Source organism: Channa argus, chromosome 17 (assembly GCF_033026475.1).
Source record: "Channa argus isolate prfri chromosome 17, Channa argus male v1.0, whole genome shotgun sequence".
NCBI lineage: Eukaryota > Metazoa > Chordata > Actinopteri > Anabantiformes > Channidae > Channa > Channa argus.
In genome coordinates this window covers 14740932-14758796 of record NC_090213.1, presented here as the reverse complement: position 1 = coordinate 14758796, position 17865 = coordinate 14740932, and the positions used below count along the sequence as shown (strand labels likewise).

At 39.1% G+C, this 17865-nt stretch overlaps 2 protein-coding genes across 7 annotated transcripts in view; one reads left to right on the top strand and one right to left on the bottom strand.

Annotated features, from left to right (window-relative positions):
- Window positions 1–8639, top strand: part of entpd5b (ectonucleoside triphosphate diphosphohydrolase 5b) — a 26791-nt gene extending 18152 nt beyond the window's left edge. For 4 of the 5 annotated variants that reach the window (XM_067481009.1, XM_067481008.1, XM_067481010.1 and 1 more), the window contains 13 exons: window positions 2922–3169; window positions 3555–3634; window positions 3906–4049; window positions 4560–4635; window positions 5124–5159; window positions 5490–5578; window positions 5673–5755; window positions 6116–6177; window positions 6534–6635; window positions 6912–7055; window positions 7351–7407; window positions 7584–7699; window positions 8066–8639. In XM_067481009.1, coding sequence (XP_067337110.1) covers window positions 2922–3169; window positions 3555–3634; window positions 3906–4049; window positions 4560–4635; window positions 5124–5159; window positions 5490–5578; window positions 5673–5755; window positions 6116–6177; window positions 6534–6635; window positions 6912–7055; window positions 7351–7407; window positions 7584–7699; window positions 8066–8149 — 1321 coding nt within the window. In that variant the 3' untranslated portion in view covers window positions 8150–8639. Of the gene's footprint in view, window positions 1–1309; window positions 1402–2921; window positions 3170–3554; window positions 3635–3905; window positions 4050–4559; window positions 4636–5123; window positions 5160–5489; window positions 5579–5672; window positions 5756–6115; window positions 6178–6533; window positions 6636–6911; window positions 7056–7350; window positions 7408–7583; window positions 7700–8065 lie in introns of those variants that run through there. The other variant, XM_067481011.1, reaches the window with a different exon arrangement.
- On the bottom strand, window positions 7993–17865 carry znf410 (zinc finger protein 410). Of its 2 annotated transcripts, none has more exons than XM_067481013.1 (12): window positions 17711–17865; window positions 17259–17347; window positions 17124–17175; window positions 16861–16993; window positions 15996–16181; window positions 14935–15156; window positions 12741–12900; window positions 11860–12041; window positions 11209–11298; window positions 10944–11063; window positions 9849–9968; window positions 7993–8966 (listed from the first exon to the last, which is right to left on the bottom strand). In XM_067481013.1, exons 3-12 carry the CDS (start codon window positions 17154–17156, stop codon window positions 8857–8859), a joined length of 1356 nt encoding a protein of 451 aa, XP_067337114.1. In that variant the 5' UTR covers window positions 17157–17175; window positions 17259–17347; window positions 17711–17865; the 3' UTR covers window positions 7993–8856. The 2 variants fall into 2 exon arrangements, with proteins under 2 accessions (XP_067337114.1, XP_067337115.1); XM_067481014.1 differs by having other exon boundaries at window positions 11950–12041.

Below are 17865 nucleotides of genomic sequence, written 5' to 3'. Positions count from 1 at the left end.
CAAAAGGCTTCAATGAACACACTGGTGTACTTTATTTGAAGATACTCCATAAAATGAAGGCGTGGTGGCGATTTTAAAACAGCCCCCCGTTTGTGATTTGATTAGAATTTAAGAACCTCTGTTATAATGGGCTCCAATGGGAGTTTTGACGGCACTCTCTCTGCTTCTGGACACTTGGAGAAAGAACCGTCAGTCCTGTCACTATGAGAGTTACATTTACTGAAAGAAGACAAAAATACCTACATTCTGATGTATAGTTTGTTTATGTAAGATTAAAGTTGACTGAAGGAAAGAAGGAAAAGAAGGAAAAAAGTTGCTAAAAGTGGAAGCTGAAAAGTTAGTGCGTGTGATGTCACCCACTCTAGCTGCTCCAACATTCCGCAATACACACTAATGGAAAAGTTGAAAAAGCTCCAAAAGTTGCCTAAAACTAAAACTGCGATTATTCAAAAAGTATAAAAGATAGAAAGAAGCTGATCCACCCAGAAAAAGTTGAAAGGGACTAGACCCGTATAAACTTTAAATGAAGTTTCTACTCCAAAGTATGACGACACAAGAGGCAGATGAAAAGTGGCAAGTTGAAGGGAAATTTTAAGTGCCTTCCATTCATTTTCTATGGGAAAAAAAGTTCATAAAAAGTGAAATATAATAAAAAGTATAAAAGTTATTAATGAGAAAAGTAATACCACCCCTGTCCTAAAAGGGACCTACGTTTAGGAAGTGGAACGAAGTTTCTACGACAAACCGTCTAGGACTAGATAGCGACCGAAAAACGGGCTATAATAATAATAATAATAATAATAATAATAATAATAATAAAGAAAAGGATCTCAATAGTGTGAGAGCTGTGCTTACAGCTCTCCCACTAATAATAAAGAAAAGGATCTCAATAGTGTGAGAGCTGTGCTTACAGCTCTCCCACTAATTATAACATATGTACTGGAAATAAAGTGGTTGTAGGTAGGCTGCAATTAAGTAGCATTATGTAGTTGACATTCGTTCATCCAGTGTATTTGAACCAGTTAAAACTTTGTCCCCTTGCCTTCTCTTGGGTCTTGTGGTTGAAGGTTAAGATATCTGGGTATTTTAGTTTGTAATTCACGTTTTGAAAAAATAGATTTGACTCAACAGAGTTCTGATTAGTTTCAAAATGGTGATCTGCTAACATTTCTAATTATTTATTTATTTTGTAGTTGCTGTTTACAAAAAAGACAACTTAGTAGGCTGTGTTTGAGCTTGAGTTCTTCTGGTTCAAGAAAGCACTGGTTGAATATCACTGTCTGGTTTTGTTTCGTAGTCAACATCTCTTATTTTGACAGTCAGCGGTGAGCGACTGAGCCGTGACGACGTCACGTGCAGTCATTCAGAAAGAGAGTAGCGCTACCGCTATTCGACATCATGGTGAGACTAAACTGTACTCAGCGTTCAGAAAATGCTTTGTTGCACTAGCTTGTTTTCATTTTTATTCAGTGTCATCGTTGAAGTTTCTTTTTAATTTTTCGCTCTATAGGATATTGATAGAACTTGCGGAAGCTAGCATTAGCGAAAGTGGGCTAAGTTGTTTTCAAACTTCCCCGGTCAGCGACACTAACTTAGCTATTAAGAAGCTAAACTGCCGTCACCGCTTATCTGCATTTATCTGCTCCACCAAGCAGTTTTCTCTTGATATATTGGGATATTTATATTATTCACCAGAGCAAAAAGTTGGCCAATATTGACTGTAAATCGGTTTCCTCTTCTAGTTAAATTGAACCGAGGACTAACGTTACATGTTAGCGTTTTATTTATAGTCAGAGGTATCGAAAAATCAGCCAGGGAAAACTGGTGGCGGGTAAAGATCCTGTCTGCAGTATGTGCACGGACACAGTTCCAATGCATTACTGGCTGGATTATTCAAAGAGAAAAGAATCTGCTGTTTGAATGGCGCTAAAAAACTTGACGTTTTGACACATATGTGTCACGGACCAATAACCTGAAACATACAATGCATCTTATACGGCGTTATATTAATAGGCCCAAAAAAAAAAAAAAAAAAACGCTAACAAATGTATAATCCTTAATTAGAAATTACCAAATTTTTCGCACATGCAGTCAATTTGTTTGTAATTGTGCAGATGCCACTTAGTACCGTTTAAATTGCGTTGAGCCTCATAATTACTGTTATTCAACTATGCAGCACTGTGGGAATCTGACCTTAGGAGCAGAGTCTCATATGCATTTGTGTGATGGCTTCAGCCACCAATTTTAAATTTAAGCTTTGTTTACAGACAGGTTTTTTTAAAAAGCACTGATTAAAATTAACTTGATTGTGAGGTGACTCCAGTAAATTAAGAATTTTGTCTTTGTTCTACCAGGCAGCCCAGGACAGTTTATTTTTTGGGGGGGTTAGCTCACAGCAAACAGTCCCTTTTGCAGCCACTGACTTAACCTCATATGAGTCACTAAAGAAAACCGTAAAAGCACATTTAAGAACAATTCTTGAATAATACAAGCAGTTTTCATATGTATCAGAATGTTATGTAAAATCTCACATATTCAGAATGTAAATGTGTGTAGGCTGTTGTATTTTGACGTTAAATTATTATTATTTTAAATTTCTTGAGACAGTAGTGCTATTGAAATCCATAAAATGTATATTTTAATTGGACTTGGAAGGACTGGAAATGACAAGTTTTCTATATTATCTGCAGAAGCTGACTAAGCAGTAAGAGGTTGATTTTTGGGACGTGTCCCTGTGGTTGGTTAAAAACTCTGACTGGGTGTGGCCAAATTACCTGGTGTAAATAACATGATTGCTTCTTTCTCCTCTGTTGCTTGTTATGATATATTTTAGCATCTCCCAGTCAGTCACATTAGTCAGCAACATTGGAGCGGTTTTCTTTAACAGTTAAAAACTATTAAACTGAATTTCACCTTTTCAGAGTTCTCATCTCCAGAGAGAAGATGAAGCCCACCGTGATGCTTGTACTCCTGATCCTGCTTGCGGTTGCAGGACTGAGCGAAGCCCAGGTCAAGAACTCTATCTTGGATTGGACCAACAGCATCAAGAGTATCCTGCCAAGCCTCAGCCGTCCAGCGAACCACAGCCGCATCTTCTATGCGGTGATGTTTGATGCAGGGAGTACTGGGACACGCATCCATGTCTATACCTTCATCCAGAGTGACTCAGGTAATGCGGGGCAAAGCTGGACACTGATTACTGTGTGCTTCTTTATTCCTTTAATCATCAGCATGCAGGAAACAGCTTTTTGGATTGTAAACCAGAGTAACAAATAGATTTCAGATCTTTTTTTTTTTTTGCTTTTTTTTTTGCTTTTCTCTCCCTTCTCTTGGCCTGTCAGTTCTTAAAACCTGTAAATTCTGTCAGAGGACATAGGCTTTATTTGACTTCATAATTTTTTTAGTAATAATCGCTCTTTTGAAAGAGTCAAGTCAATGTAACTACTTTTGAATAAGGGGTGTGTTCTGCATATGTATGCTTAGAAGATGTAAGCATCGTAATACTTTTAATAGCTGTTTCATATTTGATGTGGATGGATCTTGTATCTTTTTAGAAAAGCTGCCTGTATTGGACAATGAGATGTTCCATTCCATAAAACCTGGATTGTCAGCATATGCTGACTCCCCTGAAATGGTGAGTAGTTCATTGGTAAATCTAATCAATTATATTAAGCCAAAGACAAAAGGTCCACTGGCTCTACTTCGTATTCAGAAATACTGCCAATGGCATTTGTCTGTGAGAAATCATATTCCTAATGAAAGTAAGTAGGAAGTGAGAAAAGCAAGATGACAAACAAGTGAAGATTGTTACTGTGTTCTCACCTCTAACCAGTCGCCCTGTTCTGCAAAGTGCTGTTCAGTAGTGAACATTGTCTCTTTTTTTTTCTCTTCTTTTTTTTTTAAAGGCAGGACACACAGTGAGGATGTTATTGAAAGTAGCAAAGAAGACTGTGCCTCGCTTGGAGTGGAAGAGAACTCCAGTGGTTCTCAGAGCCACAGCTGGACTTCGACTGCTGACCACAGAGAAAGCTCAGACTCTTCTGGGCCAGGTAGAAGATTAAACTGATGTTTAGGACTTGAAATGTGATTGAGCTCTTGAGGGCACCGTTTACACAATAACAAGATTCTGTAGAGTGCCGTGCTTAATCGTAGGTGGGCTGTTAGGTGGTACATTTTCAAGGGAAAGCACAACCTATCCCATGAAGGGGCAAGTAGAAAAAAAGAGAACACTTAAGTACAATGAGAGGCAGTACAGAGACAAGAGGAAAAAACTATTGTTATCAGAGTAGTATGAGCTTAGTGAGGAAGGCTCTTGTGGAGGGGATAAAATAGTAATGGATGGCCCTGGGGCACCTTGGAAGATAAACGATACTTTATTAATCCCCCTGAGGGAATTAATTAATCCCTTCAAGCGGGGGGCACCTCTAGATGAGCTACCATTACAGTAGATAACATTAAGTCCATTTCTCTGCTGCTTTCCTTGGCTCCCTCATGCTCTCCCAATCCCCCATTTTCTCTCCCTGACTCACCCCTCCTCCCTCTTTTGTTGTTCCCATTAGGTTCAGCATGTGTTTGATGAATCTCCTTTTTTGGTCCCAGACAACAGCGTCAGCATAATGAACGGCACCAGTGAAGGTAACGACTGTGCACCCTCTGCCCTGACAAGCGGCATATCTCTCAATTATTATAGCCATGTTCTCGTAGTACTTCTTTGTAGGTGGCGTCAGTGATACTTCTGCCCTAGTTTTAGTTTGCAGTTCAAATTCTAAAAAGAGTTTTTTTTTTTTTTTTTTACTGCAGACCTTTAACTACGTTGTTGTAAAGTATTTCTGCTGATGGCACTTAAAAATATGAAATTACGTTTCACCACAAAGTTGTGATCTTAAAAGACTGTAATTACGTGGTGAAAAAATGTTATTGTACCACAAGTGTAATTCCTTTGTCAGCATTTCACCCTTATTTTTGCAATCATAATGCTCACTCATATGCTTGTAGGCCCTTTGAGCATAGTAATTTCTTTGAAAATTTGTCGCCATCTTTTCTAAAATGAACTTGTGTGTTTTACCTAAAATGATTGTTTGTTTTGTTTTTTGTTTCTATGTTTGCTAATTTTATAAATGTAGGAATCCTGGCTTGGATATCTGTAAACTTTTTAACAGGTACGTACTGCCTGCAGCATAAAACGAAATATTTGTGTTGATTACATTGTTTTCTGAGCTTATCTACACAGTAACCCAATTGATCTCAGGAACTGATATTGTCAAAGGCTATTTTTATAGAACTGTGTTCCCAGACAGAGGCTGAATGTACACTGCTACAATCTTTTTGCCTAAAGGGAGTTGCTCTGATCGTTATCAAGCTCAGAGTGGGGATTTTCTGCCTTTGGGTTGCACATGTGCCAAATAGGCCCTTTGAAGATATCATCTGAGGTATAACTGATTAGCACGTCTCTGTTGTGGTTGCTGGATTAAAGTAGGAAATGTTTTCAGGTCACCTGAATGCACAAACCAAGAAGACAGTGGGGATACTGGATTTGGGAGGAGGATCCACGCAGATCACTTTTCTTCCAAAACTGAGGGTCTGTGGTTTAATTGCATATGCAGAGATGTTGCAAAATAAAGTGAAACCTTTAGTGGTTACTAACCCACTATGTTCTTTATATTAACCTGCAGAAAACCATTGAAAGTGTTCCTGTTGATAATTATATTGCCAGATTTGACATCTTCAACTCAACATTTGAATTGTACACTCACAGGTAACAGCAAATGAAACATAATACTACATTTGAATAGTGTATGTCTGCATCAATTAAATTCCTGATTGAATTTTTATTAATCATTCATATTTAATAATAATAATAAAAAAATTCCATGTATTTTATACATTTAGGCCTCAGATATTGACTGCTGAGACTACAAATGCTGCCAACATTGTTGTTTTAACTTTATTACTTGGATCTGTTTTTAATTGGAAAAACTTCTATTATCTGCTTAGTCATTAGCACATGAATAATATGCAGACACCAGTTGTTTGGCCTATTTTCAGAGTGTGCCTTATTTGCTACATAGAGTCTGTTGTTACTTTTGTAGCATAAGAATCTTTTTACTCTTTTCAGTTACCTGGGAAATGGACTCATGGCAGCGCGATTGGCCACACTTGGTGCTTTAGGTGCAGAAGGTACTGTACATTACATGAAAAAGGATACTCTGCTGCCCTTAGGTTTGGGTCAGTGTTGTTCATTGTGCATCTCTAAAGGATACTAAGACACAGCATTAAATCAATGCTGTAACAGGTCTTATTTTTTTCTGTCCTGCCTTTTGATCCTGAGGGACACTGAGAGAAAGGTAACAAGAGAAGGATGTTTTGTGGAATGTAGTCAACGTCCTCTTTTCTAATGAACAATTCAAGCGAGACCCTCAAAAGAATAACAGAAGGGCTTTAGAAAATATTGTTAGTTCCTGAGTCTGTGTCCAGCCGTGTCTAGGTTTGATGCTGTTGAGCCAGTTAGATTAAGTCATTCTGTGCTCTTGCAGGGCTCGAGTGGCGGGTTTTTAAAAGTTCGTGTCTTCCAAAGAAGTTCCGAGATGAATGGAGCTTTGGAGGGCTAACCTATCATGTGAGCGGGGACACAGATGGTAAGATCTGTTTAAGTAGAAGCAGTCAACAGTAGAACAGATGTAAAGCTATTGTTTGGTGAGCAGAATATTTTGAATGTTTGTCTTTTTTTGTCCTTTCGGCTTATCCTGTAAATTCAGTATTGCCACAGCGAATCAGTGAATCGTCCTTCAAAATTCTCTTTCTTAGAAACTTTGCTATGGCATTAGCAAGGATGTTAGCATGGCTTATTAAAATTAACTTAGCTGAATTACACTTGATTTCATAATGTTGTTCCAATGCACTTATTTCTCCAGGTTACTCGGGATACAAGCTTTGTTATCAAGAAGTACTCAAGGTGGTGAAGGGGATCATTCATCAACCATATGAGCTCAAAGACAGCAATGTTTTCTACGCATTCTCCTATTACTTTGACAGAGCTGTGGATGCGGGCCTTATCGGTGAGTACATACGCACACACTATACACACCTTACATAATTATATAGAACCAGCAGGATGTTATTCCAGCACTAGACAGAAGCAGACAATGTGAGTCATCTGCACCTGTCTCAGTGGATTTGACAAGCTATAAGTGTGTAGTTATTAGAGAAATTGCTATCTTCTGCCAGTCGAACATGAAAGGCCACAAGCTCTATTATCATTATTATGGAAATGTGCATGTACATGTGTTCATATAATAATTGGTATAGCATTTAAAATATGAGTAAAATGACCCTGGTATCCCCTTGTTGCAGATGGAGTCCACGGAGGGATGTTGGAGGTCAGAGATTTCAAGAAGAAAGCTAAAGAGGGTGAGCTGAGCAAAGCAATGTATTGTTACCATGACAGATATGTGGCTCACTGTGCATCTCATTACTCCGAAGTTGTGTCCTTACTGATATCTCAAATCCTGCCCTCATCCTCTTTGCAGAATACAGATGACTGATTATCTAACCTAACAGATATGATTCCCCTTTTCTCTGCTCAGTGTGCTGTAAGATGGCCAAGAATCCTCTCATCACTCCTTTCCTGTGTATGGACATGACCTACATCACTTGTTTGCTCAGAGATGGGTTTGGGTTCAAAGAAAGTACGATGCTACAGGTGAGAAATTATTGTACACTATAATCCACAGGTTTGGGATGAAAACAGAATAGATGGGAAGTAACATTTTTGAAATGGTTGCAAGTTGCTATAACAAACTTTAAGTATGAAATAACTCACATTTAAAAAAGGGCATGGTTAAGTTTAAATTGGCTTCCCCTGAGCTCTTTGTTAACTAATGGGATACTTCTTTCACCTGACTAAGAAAAAAAAGTACATGTTAAGAAATCTATTACAGTGCCTCGTTACAAGGGGCAGAGTTTATGCTCTGACATGAATGAAAAGGGAAATCCTACATTAAAAATGTTTATTTCAATTAATACAAAAGGCATTTGATAGGTTTGGTGTTGGCTTTTTCCCTCTTAGTTGACGAAGAAAGTGAACAATGTGGAAGCAAGCTGGGCTCTGGGTGCCATGTTAGACCACTTCCACAACCTGAAGATCCACTGAGATGTGTCGAACAAACAGTAATGTGCACTACTTTATCAGCCATCTGTTACTTTTTTCATAAACTAACCTTGTGAGTAATTAATTCTTTTCAAAAGCTATTGTTCTGAAGTGTTAATATATTGAGCAGTAAATGAGCAATGTGTTGCCTTACTCAGAACTGTGGAGTGGAGCACTGGAGGTTGACATTTGAGAGAGTGATATAATTAACAATGCAGATTTTTGGCATTACTGGAGAGACTACTTGATAAATGTTTTACTCAGGCTGGTAAGTGGTTTGGTTGCAATGTGATACTATGTTAACTGGCAAGTGTTTTGTTATTACTAATAAGGACAAGAGCCTATACACACTGTCTGGTATATTTCAATTTTATGGTCATAATTATGGGTAAAAGTAACTGGGGCTCACTTCTCATTTGAGACAACTGTTTATAATGATCATGTCAGATTTTCATAAACCTTTAAAACCCGTCTCAGTATGTCTTTGGGAGTATTTGTTTTTAAAAAAACTTGAGAAAAAAGGCTGTACAAACTCTGCCATTTTACACATGTCAAAATAAAACAATCATTGGTTGCTAGTTACAAATATCTACAGGAGTTAAAGTCAGTGATTAACCTATTTACAGATACTGTAGATGTCTATGTATAATCCACTATGACTAAGCCTAGCACTGCTAAAATTCACAATTTGTGATGTTTGTCATGTTAGACTACAGCAGAGCCACCACATCGTCTCCATCTTCTCCATATGCATGGCCCTCTGTCGTCATGGTCACCAGTTCATGTGGCTGGGAGAGAACTACCACTGAGTCTGCAGAGCCTAGAGTAAGGAACACACACAAAAGCAGGTTCAAAGTAGACAAACTGCCTAGTGACATGAATGCTTCTTAACAGTAACACTCAGTCAACCTGTGTGCACCTACAGGAAGGTCATGTTCACATATTGTGACATGAAACTCCTTTTGTTCCAAACCCTCTATGCTAATACATCTGTTAACTGTTTTGAGGCTGTCACACAGTGATTAGTTGAGTGTGTCAAGCCAAAGTCCTGATTGTTTAATATTTCCAACATATACACAAGACAGTGCCGGTCCAAGCCTGGTAGAAATTGGGGAGGGTTGCATCAGGAAGGGCATCCAGCGTAAAATCTGTGCCAAATCAATATGCGGACAGTGATCCGCTGTGGCGACCCTGAACTCACGGGATAATTCGAAAAGATTAAATAGAAATACCCAAGACAGAATTAACACCTTAGTAAAAATTTGTCGCCTGTATACACAAGCAGCTTATCTTGTTCTACCCTAATATAATTTATCATTGCCACATACTGAAACACACAGAAATCCCTAAAAGCCACTGTCTGAACTGGTGGTCTATTTTTCCCAAGTGCAAAAGAAACTGGTCCAAGTCAAGACAACTACTGCTAAAGAGAAAAAGCAATTAACACATTAGCACCACAAGTTGACAGAATATTATGAGCTTCACTAAATTAGTCTTTACTTCAGGACTAGTGTCTGTTTCTGTCCTGTGTCATACACCCACTGGCCACTTTATTAGGTCCACCTGTACAATCTAGTAACAGTGGAATTATCACCTTTGACAGTTTCAACTTGATTCATGGCAGAGCTGCTGTATTGGATTGCATTAGTTTGTACAGGTGGCCCTAATAAAGTGGCCAGTGAGTGAGTGTGCATATGCCTACCTGGCGATCTCAGCATAGCATGATGAAGATTCATGGGTTGCACAGTTGTTGCCATTGTGACCATACTATTGCCATTCTCGCCATCTGCCTCCAGCAGGCTGCTCTGTGTCAGAGCTTCTCCTGTAACAGAGAGCATAGTCCTAAACACAAAACAAGTATGAAGTGGAGTGACACACTTTGTACATGATCCACAACCTTTGGGTTTAAACATTGTTTTTAATGTCTCCCCATTATTTCTGACTTTTTAAAGTTACTTTTTGACCCTTGACTATTAGTGCATGGTTTTAAGGGACTGTTCCAAAACAGTTGATTAAATTATTCATCCAAACGCACAGAAACGGCCCCTCTGTTGTGATGCTGCATCTTTCTTTGGTCTGCTTTTACAAAAGACCAGCCTATTTGAGGAGGCTGACCTGAATAAATTCAAGGTTTATAATTAGAGCTTTGACAGCACTTCCTCTGTGGTTATCCACTGCCACAGGAATGTAACAAGCAGGTAAATGTGCTGTCTGCTTTGATGGTTCCATACTAAAAAAAACTAAACAAACTAGTTTAAGATAATTTTCAACAATTAGACCATATGTTGGACTGTAATAAGCTCACTGAGACACATTTTAATCTGAAGAGGTAATGAACCTCCTGCTAAAAATGGACACAGGAGTGTCTGTAAATTTCCTACAGCTACAGTGGACTATTTACTCAAGCATCCACTTGTTTATCTCAGTAATTTATAAGGAGAGGGTAAAAGTGCATTTAGGAAGGTCAGGGAAAATAGTTACTGTGGCTTTTTAACTTGGAGATTACATACAGATCCCACCACACCCCACTTGACAGACCTGATTCTGCTGTAAAGTTGTGCTGTCTGCTCAAAGATATGGTCACTCTAAAGCAATTCAGTTACTTGCACAGAAAGTTAGTATTTTTTAATTAGGTTACTCAATTCAGCAAATGTTAAATATACATTAACAAATGTGCATAGAGTGGTGGTGTTTCATATGAAGACAAAAATATGGATAGAAAATTTCCATATCCGCCTATTACAATGAGTCTTGGTGGATGGGTGTGTGAGGGGGGGAAAAAAAGGGAGCAAGATACCAGTTTCTCTGCTTTCACTGCTGAGTCCCTCTTCTCCGTGTCTTTTTCTCATGTGGACATTTCTGCTGCCAGACTGAGAGAAAGTCTTCCCACAGATCCCACAGTGATGGGGCTTCTCACCTGAGAGACAGAGACTTACTATTCCATGATCCCTTCAAAAGTGGGTGATTGCATCAAGTCATTGCATATGATACAACACTATTTCTGCAGCCCAAGCATTACAAGGAAGTACTCAAAGTGCAGCTGTGAACTCTGCCTCACTCACCAGAATGTACAAGCATGTGTTTTCGTAGACTGGAATACTCTGCAAAGGATCGCCCGCAACCATCTGCTTCACAAAGAAAAGGCTTCTCTCCTGGAACCAGCCAACCCACATGTACATATTGTTTAACGCCACAATAAAACAGTCCAAGGAAACTCATTATGGTACAAATGAATTAAGTATTAGTGTCAGACATGAATGTGTTGAACGTGATGATTTCAATGGCCGAATAACACTCTGGAAGTCCTGAAAGCAGATTATCCTGTTTTCAGCTGACTGATTATGATGCACTAGAATGTAAAGAGTAGGAAAAAAATTTTCAATGGAACTTTGTGGATATTGAAGCTCTTCCAGATCTATGAGCAAAACATAAACACTGAATACTGTGGCGGATCTGCTAACTGGTCTCAAAATAGAAGCAGCAGGCTGTGGAACAGGCCTTCAAAAATCTTAATGCCACCCTAAATAAAATATGACAGAGTACTGTTACTCATTGCAGCAGGGAATTGGAGGCACCAGTTCTGCTGACGCTTCAATTTGCTAGCCTTGACTGCACCAAGGAAGCATTAAATGAGCACAGTCAAATGGTCTGAGTCAGTTATTGCTTCCAGCATGTTTTGGGCTTCTATACACAGATATCTACTGCTCCCCCACCTGTGTGTATGCGTTTGTGGTTCTTCAAGTTTCCTGCAGTGGTAAACTTCTTGCCACAGTTTTTTTCCTTACAGATGAAGGGCTTCTCACCATTGTGAGTCCTCATGTGAACCTGCAGCCTCTGCAGCACATAGAAGCTCTTCCCACAGCCCTCTGCACCACACCTGAACATTCTGTCATTCCTGGGAGTCAAGACAACCAAAACACACAAGCCTCAGTGTCTCTTGTGCACATGTTTCATTTTCAACAGCCCACCATAAGGTCAGACAGGGCAACTGCAAATAGATTTCCCAACAGAACTCATGCAGTACAAGTGCACATTTCCAAGTTTCAGCGTTGTTGCTCCTGTTGCCTACTCTCTCTAGCCTCCACTATAAAATAACCAGTGGTAAACACTAACGGAGCTGTGATCAATTAGTTTAAGTCCCAAAAGCCTTAAAAAGAAGGCAAGATGAAATGGATAACACCATACTCTGTTTTATCTGGTTCTACATGTCAGTGACACTGAATTCTGTTGCACACAACAGGTCCATAATAAAAACTGGATGTAAGCCCATGTAATGCAATGTTTAGGGTTAATGGAATAAAGCACATTAAAATTACACTTAAGTGTTTTAGACTTCAAATATTTTTGTAGGAGTTTGGTTCTACAGATAATGATGGATTAAATTTCAGTCAGTAGCTAAGGTTACACAGTACATAGCTACAATGTCTAATGTTTTGTATTAAAAATTGGGCACAGGATTAGCCTGTATGCTTATTATTATTAATCTAGAAAATGTACCCACATTAGCCAGGATTGCACAGTGATGCTTTGGCAATAGCATCTTCATGGGATTGCTGCCTAATTCCAATATCTTCCACTGCTGTGTGAGACTTACCGGTGGGTTTTGAGGTGGTATTTGAGATGAGCCGGCCAAGTGAAAGTCCTGCAGCAACCTTCAAATGAGCAGCGCAGGATCTGCTTGGAGAGTGGGCGGCTGGTCCGAGACGACAGCTCTCGCTTCTCCCCATCTGCTGTCAAACTGTGTGTGTGGTCACCTAGGCAACCAGAAGAGCAGAGTGAACATGGTTGTTCAAAAAACAATTCAGGCATGCCAGGTGGCCGGCCTCTGGAGCCCAGTCATATAAAAGCTAATCATGGAGTACTGACTGAGACCTCCCGAATAACGGTAGCCAAAAGAAAACAACCCGAAGCTGTATGCAATCACTTTCTCTAAACCTGCCTCGACTCCCTACTTTGAATGTCTTTATCAAGTCAATTTGGCTTTGCCAGAGTAATGCACTTATAACTGACACCCCACTGCTGAAGGAAACTTGTCTAATCTAATGCAAGTTAGTGGGAGGGCAGACATTACACTTGCTTTTACTGCCATGCTGAAACTAGTTAAGGGCGGCTGCAGATATTTTTATTAACCATGTACAAAATATTTTAAACAGTTTCTTAACTGGCACACTAGCATGAGTAATTATATTTCTCAGTATCCCCTTTTTGATTTTGGGACATCATGTCAAAGACCTTCAGGGTTGGTTTTACAGTCAAAATGTCTCATTTTCCCTGTCCCAACAAATTTTACTTGCAATATAATGAGGCCAAGGACAAATGGGAGAAGAACATTTGTGTCTTACGGGTTAACCTGATTATACAAGGTCAGTCTGAAACATCCAGGTTTCAATACTGGATGTAAGAATAGCTAAATTTTGCAAATACACATTACTTGCATTACAAAAAGAAAGCGGCTTTTCTCCACCAACATGTTAATATAGACAATGCATGTACATTTCAAGTTACTGACTGCCTCTAATTAAACATAAGTGAATTTAAAAACTTTCAGCAGGTAGAATAAAGGAGCATTTAGGTACTGTAGATAATCCTGGTTGGGACTGTGACCAAACAAACTTCTCTGCCATATCACTTTTTAAACCAGGAGCTCCAGCTGACCTTTCAGTCAGAAGGGGTTTAGAGATCAGAGAGGTAGCTAGGAACCCTACTGCCTTCAATGTCATGGGTAAAATCTATGAGGCTGCCTGCGGAGGGGAGTTAAAATGGGTTGTGATGTGGTGCTGATTCCTGGTGTGGGTCAGCAGCTTGCTAAGGCACTTTGTGCCACAGCAAAGACATTATTGACAGAGTCAGGAAATGAGGCTTTAGATTGCTGTAACCAAACATGGTTTGAATAGCTGCATTTGTTGTGTCCTGACATTTGTGACTGTTCAGTTTCTATGAGACCAGAGGACCAAGTACATAAAAAAGAACGAGGACATACAGACAGATTTATAAAGAGGTATATAGATTTTTATTTAACTTTATCTTTCCATTTATCTCCCAGCAAAAAAGTGAATGATATTTTCAAATAAAGGCTGATGTTTTCCTTTAAAAGAACCACTAGTAGTATAGACTAGTGGCTAGTCTATACTTCAAAATACATTTCCTTGATGCCTTTGTGTGCCCCCCGTCTTTCTGGTTACTTCTCTGCTGCTCTCTTTCCTCTCATCTAAACCGGGTCTGTCTTTCTGCCCACTGCAGCCTTCTGACCTTTCTCTCAGGCCTAGACTACATTAGCCATATTGCTAAAAGCACATTAAAATTACCACAGACATAGCACACCAATATGCACTGAAGCAAGATCAATGTTTCACAATAACATAGCCTTTGCAACTCCTCTTGATATTTGCAATCACACTTATAAAATATATCTGGACAAAGCTACAAATTGTTTTTGATTTAAAGCATTATGAGAAGTGTAGGACATAGTTTGAGTCAGTGCTGTTTACACATACATTCTTATTTTATCATTGGCCTCGTTTCTCTTCAGTTTTATTTTTTATTTAGAAAATAAGTAGACTAGCTAATGTTAATAAATCCTATCAGAAAATGTGCTCATTCCTGTATAAAACATTAAAATTTTTCTTGTTTAGCTTTTTTTAATGTTATTCTAAATCTTGACATTACCTCACAGACAGCTGGTGGCAGCACTACAAACCTACGAACATTAACATAGAAAAGTTAATCCCGTCAGGTTTGAGTTAGTATTAGTCATTTCTACCTGTTGACCTAAGACAAAGTGATTTTACCATTAGTGATGCTTGCAGCTCTAGCATCTTGGCTGGCCTTGGCATCTCTTGCAAGCTGTGCCCTCGTGGCGGCAATCAGACTGTCATGTGCCAGCTCCTGTACCCGTAGATACCAGGGAGCACTGCCGTCCATCCCATACTCCCCTGATGAGACACCCTCATCATCATCCTCCCCAGCACCATCGGCGGCAAAGATCAGGGACTCTGAGGATGCATTGATGCCTGAGAAGGGAGGAAAAACAGAATAAGAATCACAATAAATGCAATATTCCGCAAAATCATTAGTAAGCTTAGTCACTCCAGGTCCCATTTCTAAATTTAACCTTCTCACTCAGCAATTTTGGATTCAACCTTATAGCTTTAATGTGTGTGAAGTTGAGATGATGCTGACCAGCACACACAAAAACAAAAGCTCTTTATTCAGGATTTCAATTAAATGTCACATGAACAAATTGATTCCTTCAAATAAAAATTTTCTGTCCTTCACATCTCTCATTAAGCTGCAGACAGAATATTACACACTGCACAAAAGGTGTATGTCGGGAGACCAAAATTAATTTTATGGTCCTCCTGCCAAGCTTATGAACCAAGCTAATTTACCTGCCAAGGATCATTTTTTTCCAGCCACAATAATTTGCACTTTTTCGTAAAAACATGTCATCTCATTTCTATTTAGCACTGTGTGTAAAAGCGTTGTAAGAAGCATCTTGCAGATTTAGAGTTCTAATGTCAAACATTCTCACTCTAACTTTTATTAGAAAATGACTACATAGAAATAGGGGGCTTTAATTATTTTCATTATTATTATTTTTTTTTCTTTTCAATTGATCACTTAACCTAGAAAATGTGACTTCATAAAAAAAAAAATACGTTAATAAATTTATACCTTTTCTTTAAAAAAAAATAATGTTGACTTGTTCAATGCCACTGTGAAAATGTCAGCATTCAAATAATACCATCTTAGAAATTATAAATATGATGCAATTTAATGATTATATAGCAAATACTGCAACATTTTATTTAAAAAGGGATTAATTTCAAAAAGGTTAGTGTTGATTTACCTTTTGCGAGGTTCAGCAGGACATAGGACGTGCTGTCTGACTGCTGCAAGTCATGGAGGATGGGTGGGGGGCTTGGTGAGGTCCGTGGATGAGAATGTGTCTGGACCACCAAGGGGCTTCGCTCTGACACACCTCCAAACTCTGACAGAGAGGGAGAACTCTCAGGCTCATGGCTCAGGCCTCCATCTGCAGAGAAAAATCAGATTTTGTTTGCTTTTCCCCCCCATGTCAAAACATGGGATTATTTGCAATTGATTCCCCAAACAATCAGAGGAAAGTTTACGCTGTCAGACGATATAATTGCAAGGTGCTTGTTGCAGTCTGGTGAGAGTAGACGCAGATGTAGTGAACATGTAATGTTTCCTGTGTATCATGTTCGTCAGGATGCATGAAAAACAAAGCAACTTCATAATACTGAAATAAAGATTTAACAGAGCACCTTTAGCATCCAGTACATACGATAAGATCCATCTGCACTATCAAATGTTCTACAGGGACTGGCACAGACATATGCAAATCATGATTATGGCTTTGAATATTTAGATTCCAACTTGGACATAGATGTAGGTTGATAATGTGACTCAGTTCAGCTTTTTAATCACTAACTTATGCGTGTGGCTTATGACAAATATGTAACAAAAAATGTTAAAAATCCAATAGACTGATTACTGTGCTTTTTTTTTTAATGATTCATTATCTTGGAGTCATGTTTATTCCTCAGTTGCACATAAGTTGTCTTTGTCTACAAACATCAGAACTGTTTGTATTGTGATACCACTACCATTAACATCAAAGAACAAGCTACAGTACCTCAACACTTTTGTTGTGCTATATAAAAAAAAAAAAGGGAGCAGTAAGCTCTGACCTGCCAGCTCCAGCGGGCTGCACAGTGAGCTATCAGCTGGAGCCAGTAGAGGCAAGCAGGAGTGTTTGGATTCTGAGTCCTCCAGACCCTGCACCAACGGGATGGACGCGTTCTGCACAAACTGCACCAGCAGCTGAAAGGACAAACCGTGAGACAGGCATCCGGATATGAAACTTATGTCTTATAATTAGAAGACAAAGTTCCAAGTCAAAACTCGGAACTTTGTTTTCTGAATCTGCAATAAAGAGGCTGTGATGGGTTACCTCTGGTTTGGAGTCAAGCTCATCAGAAAGCATGGGTCACCGTGTATGGAGCCTACAAAACAGTAGGATCTCACTTATTCATCATACGTACCCACACTTACTACCACTGGCTCCAATTTATTAAAATCCATTTACCTCTAATTTGACCTGCGAAATATGAGATTCTCAGACGGTCATAGGTTCAAACTGCAGGTCATCTTTGAGTCAAAGCCATCACACAAGCTCTGCAGTCAAACAGGACAAAATGTCAAATTTATAAGTGAACGCATCGGTTTTGCTAGCTGACACCAGGTCATTACAAGTTAATACTAAATAATTAATAAATAAGCTAAAACCATAATGTAGCTAGCGTTAAAACAAAACCCTAGATTACAATCACTAGTATCACGAATACTCCCTCTTAACTGTGGTGGAAAGAGAGAAAAATGGCAAAACTTGTTAACGTAGCAAGGTTAGCAGGTGCCACAAGCAGCTATCGGGGCTACTAGCCAGATGTTAGCTGTCGGGTGTCAAAGCCTGGCGGCAGGATACACGATACACAAACATTTAATGCCATTACGTCTCCAGCATCAGACTACTCCACTTACCTTGTAACAGTGTCTAACAGAGTTATGGTGTGAGAGTAGTGTGATAATTATCTAAAAACAGAGCAGCAGGTTTGTTCTACGGAGTCTCCGATGGAACAATGTTAGTGCACTTCCGCGTTTCCACACACTGGTACTTGTATTATTGACGCCATCTA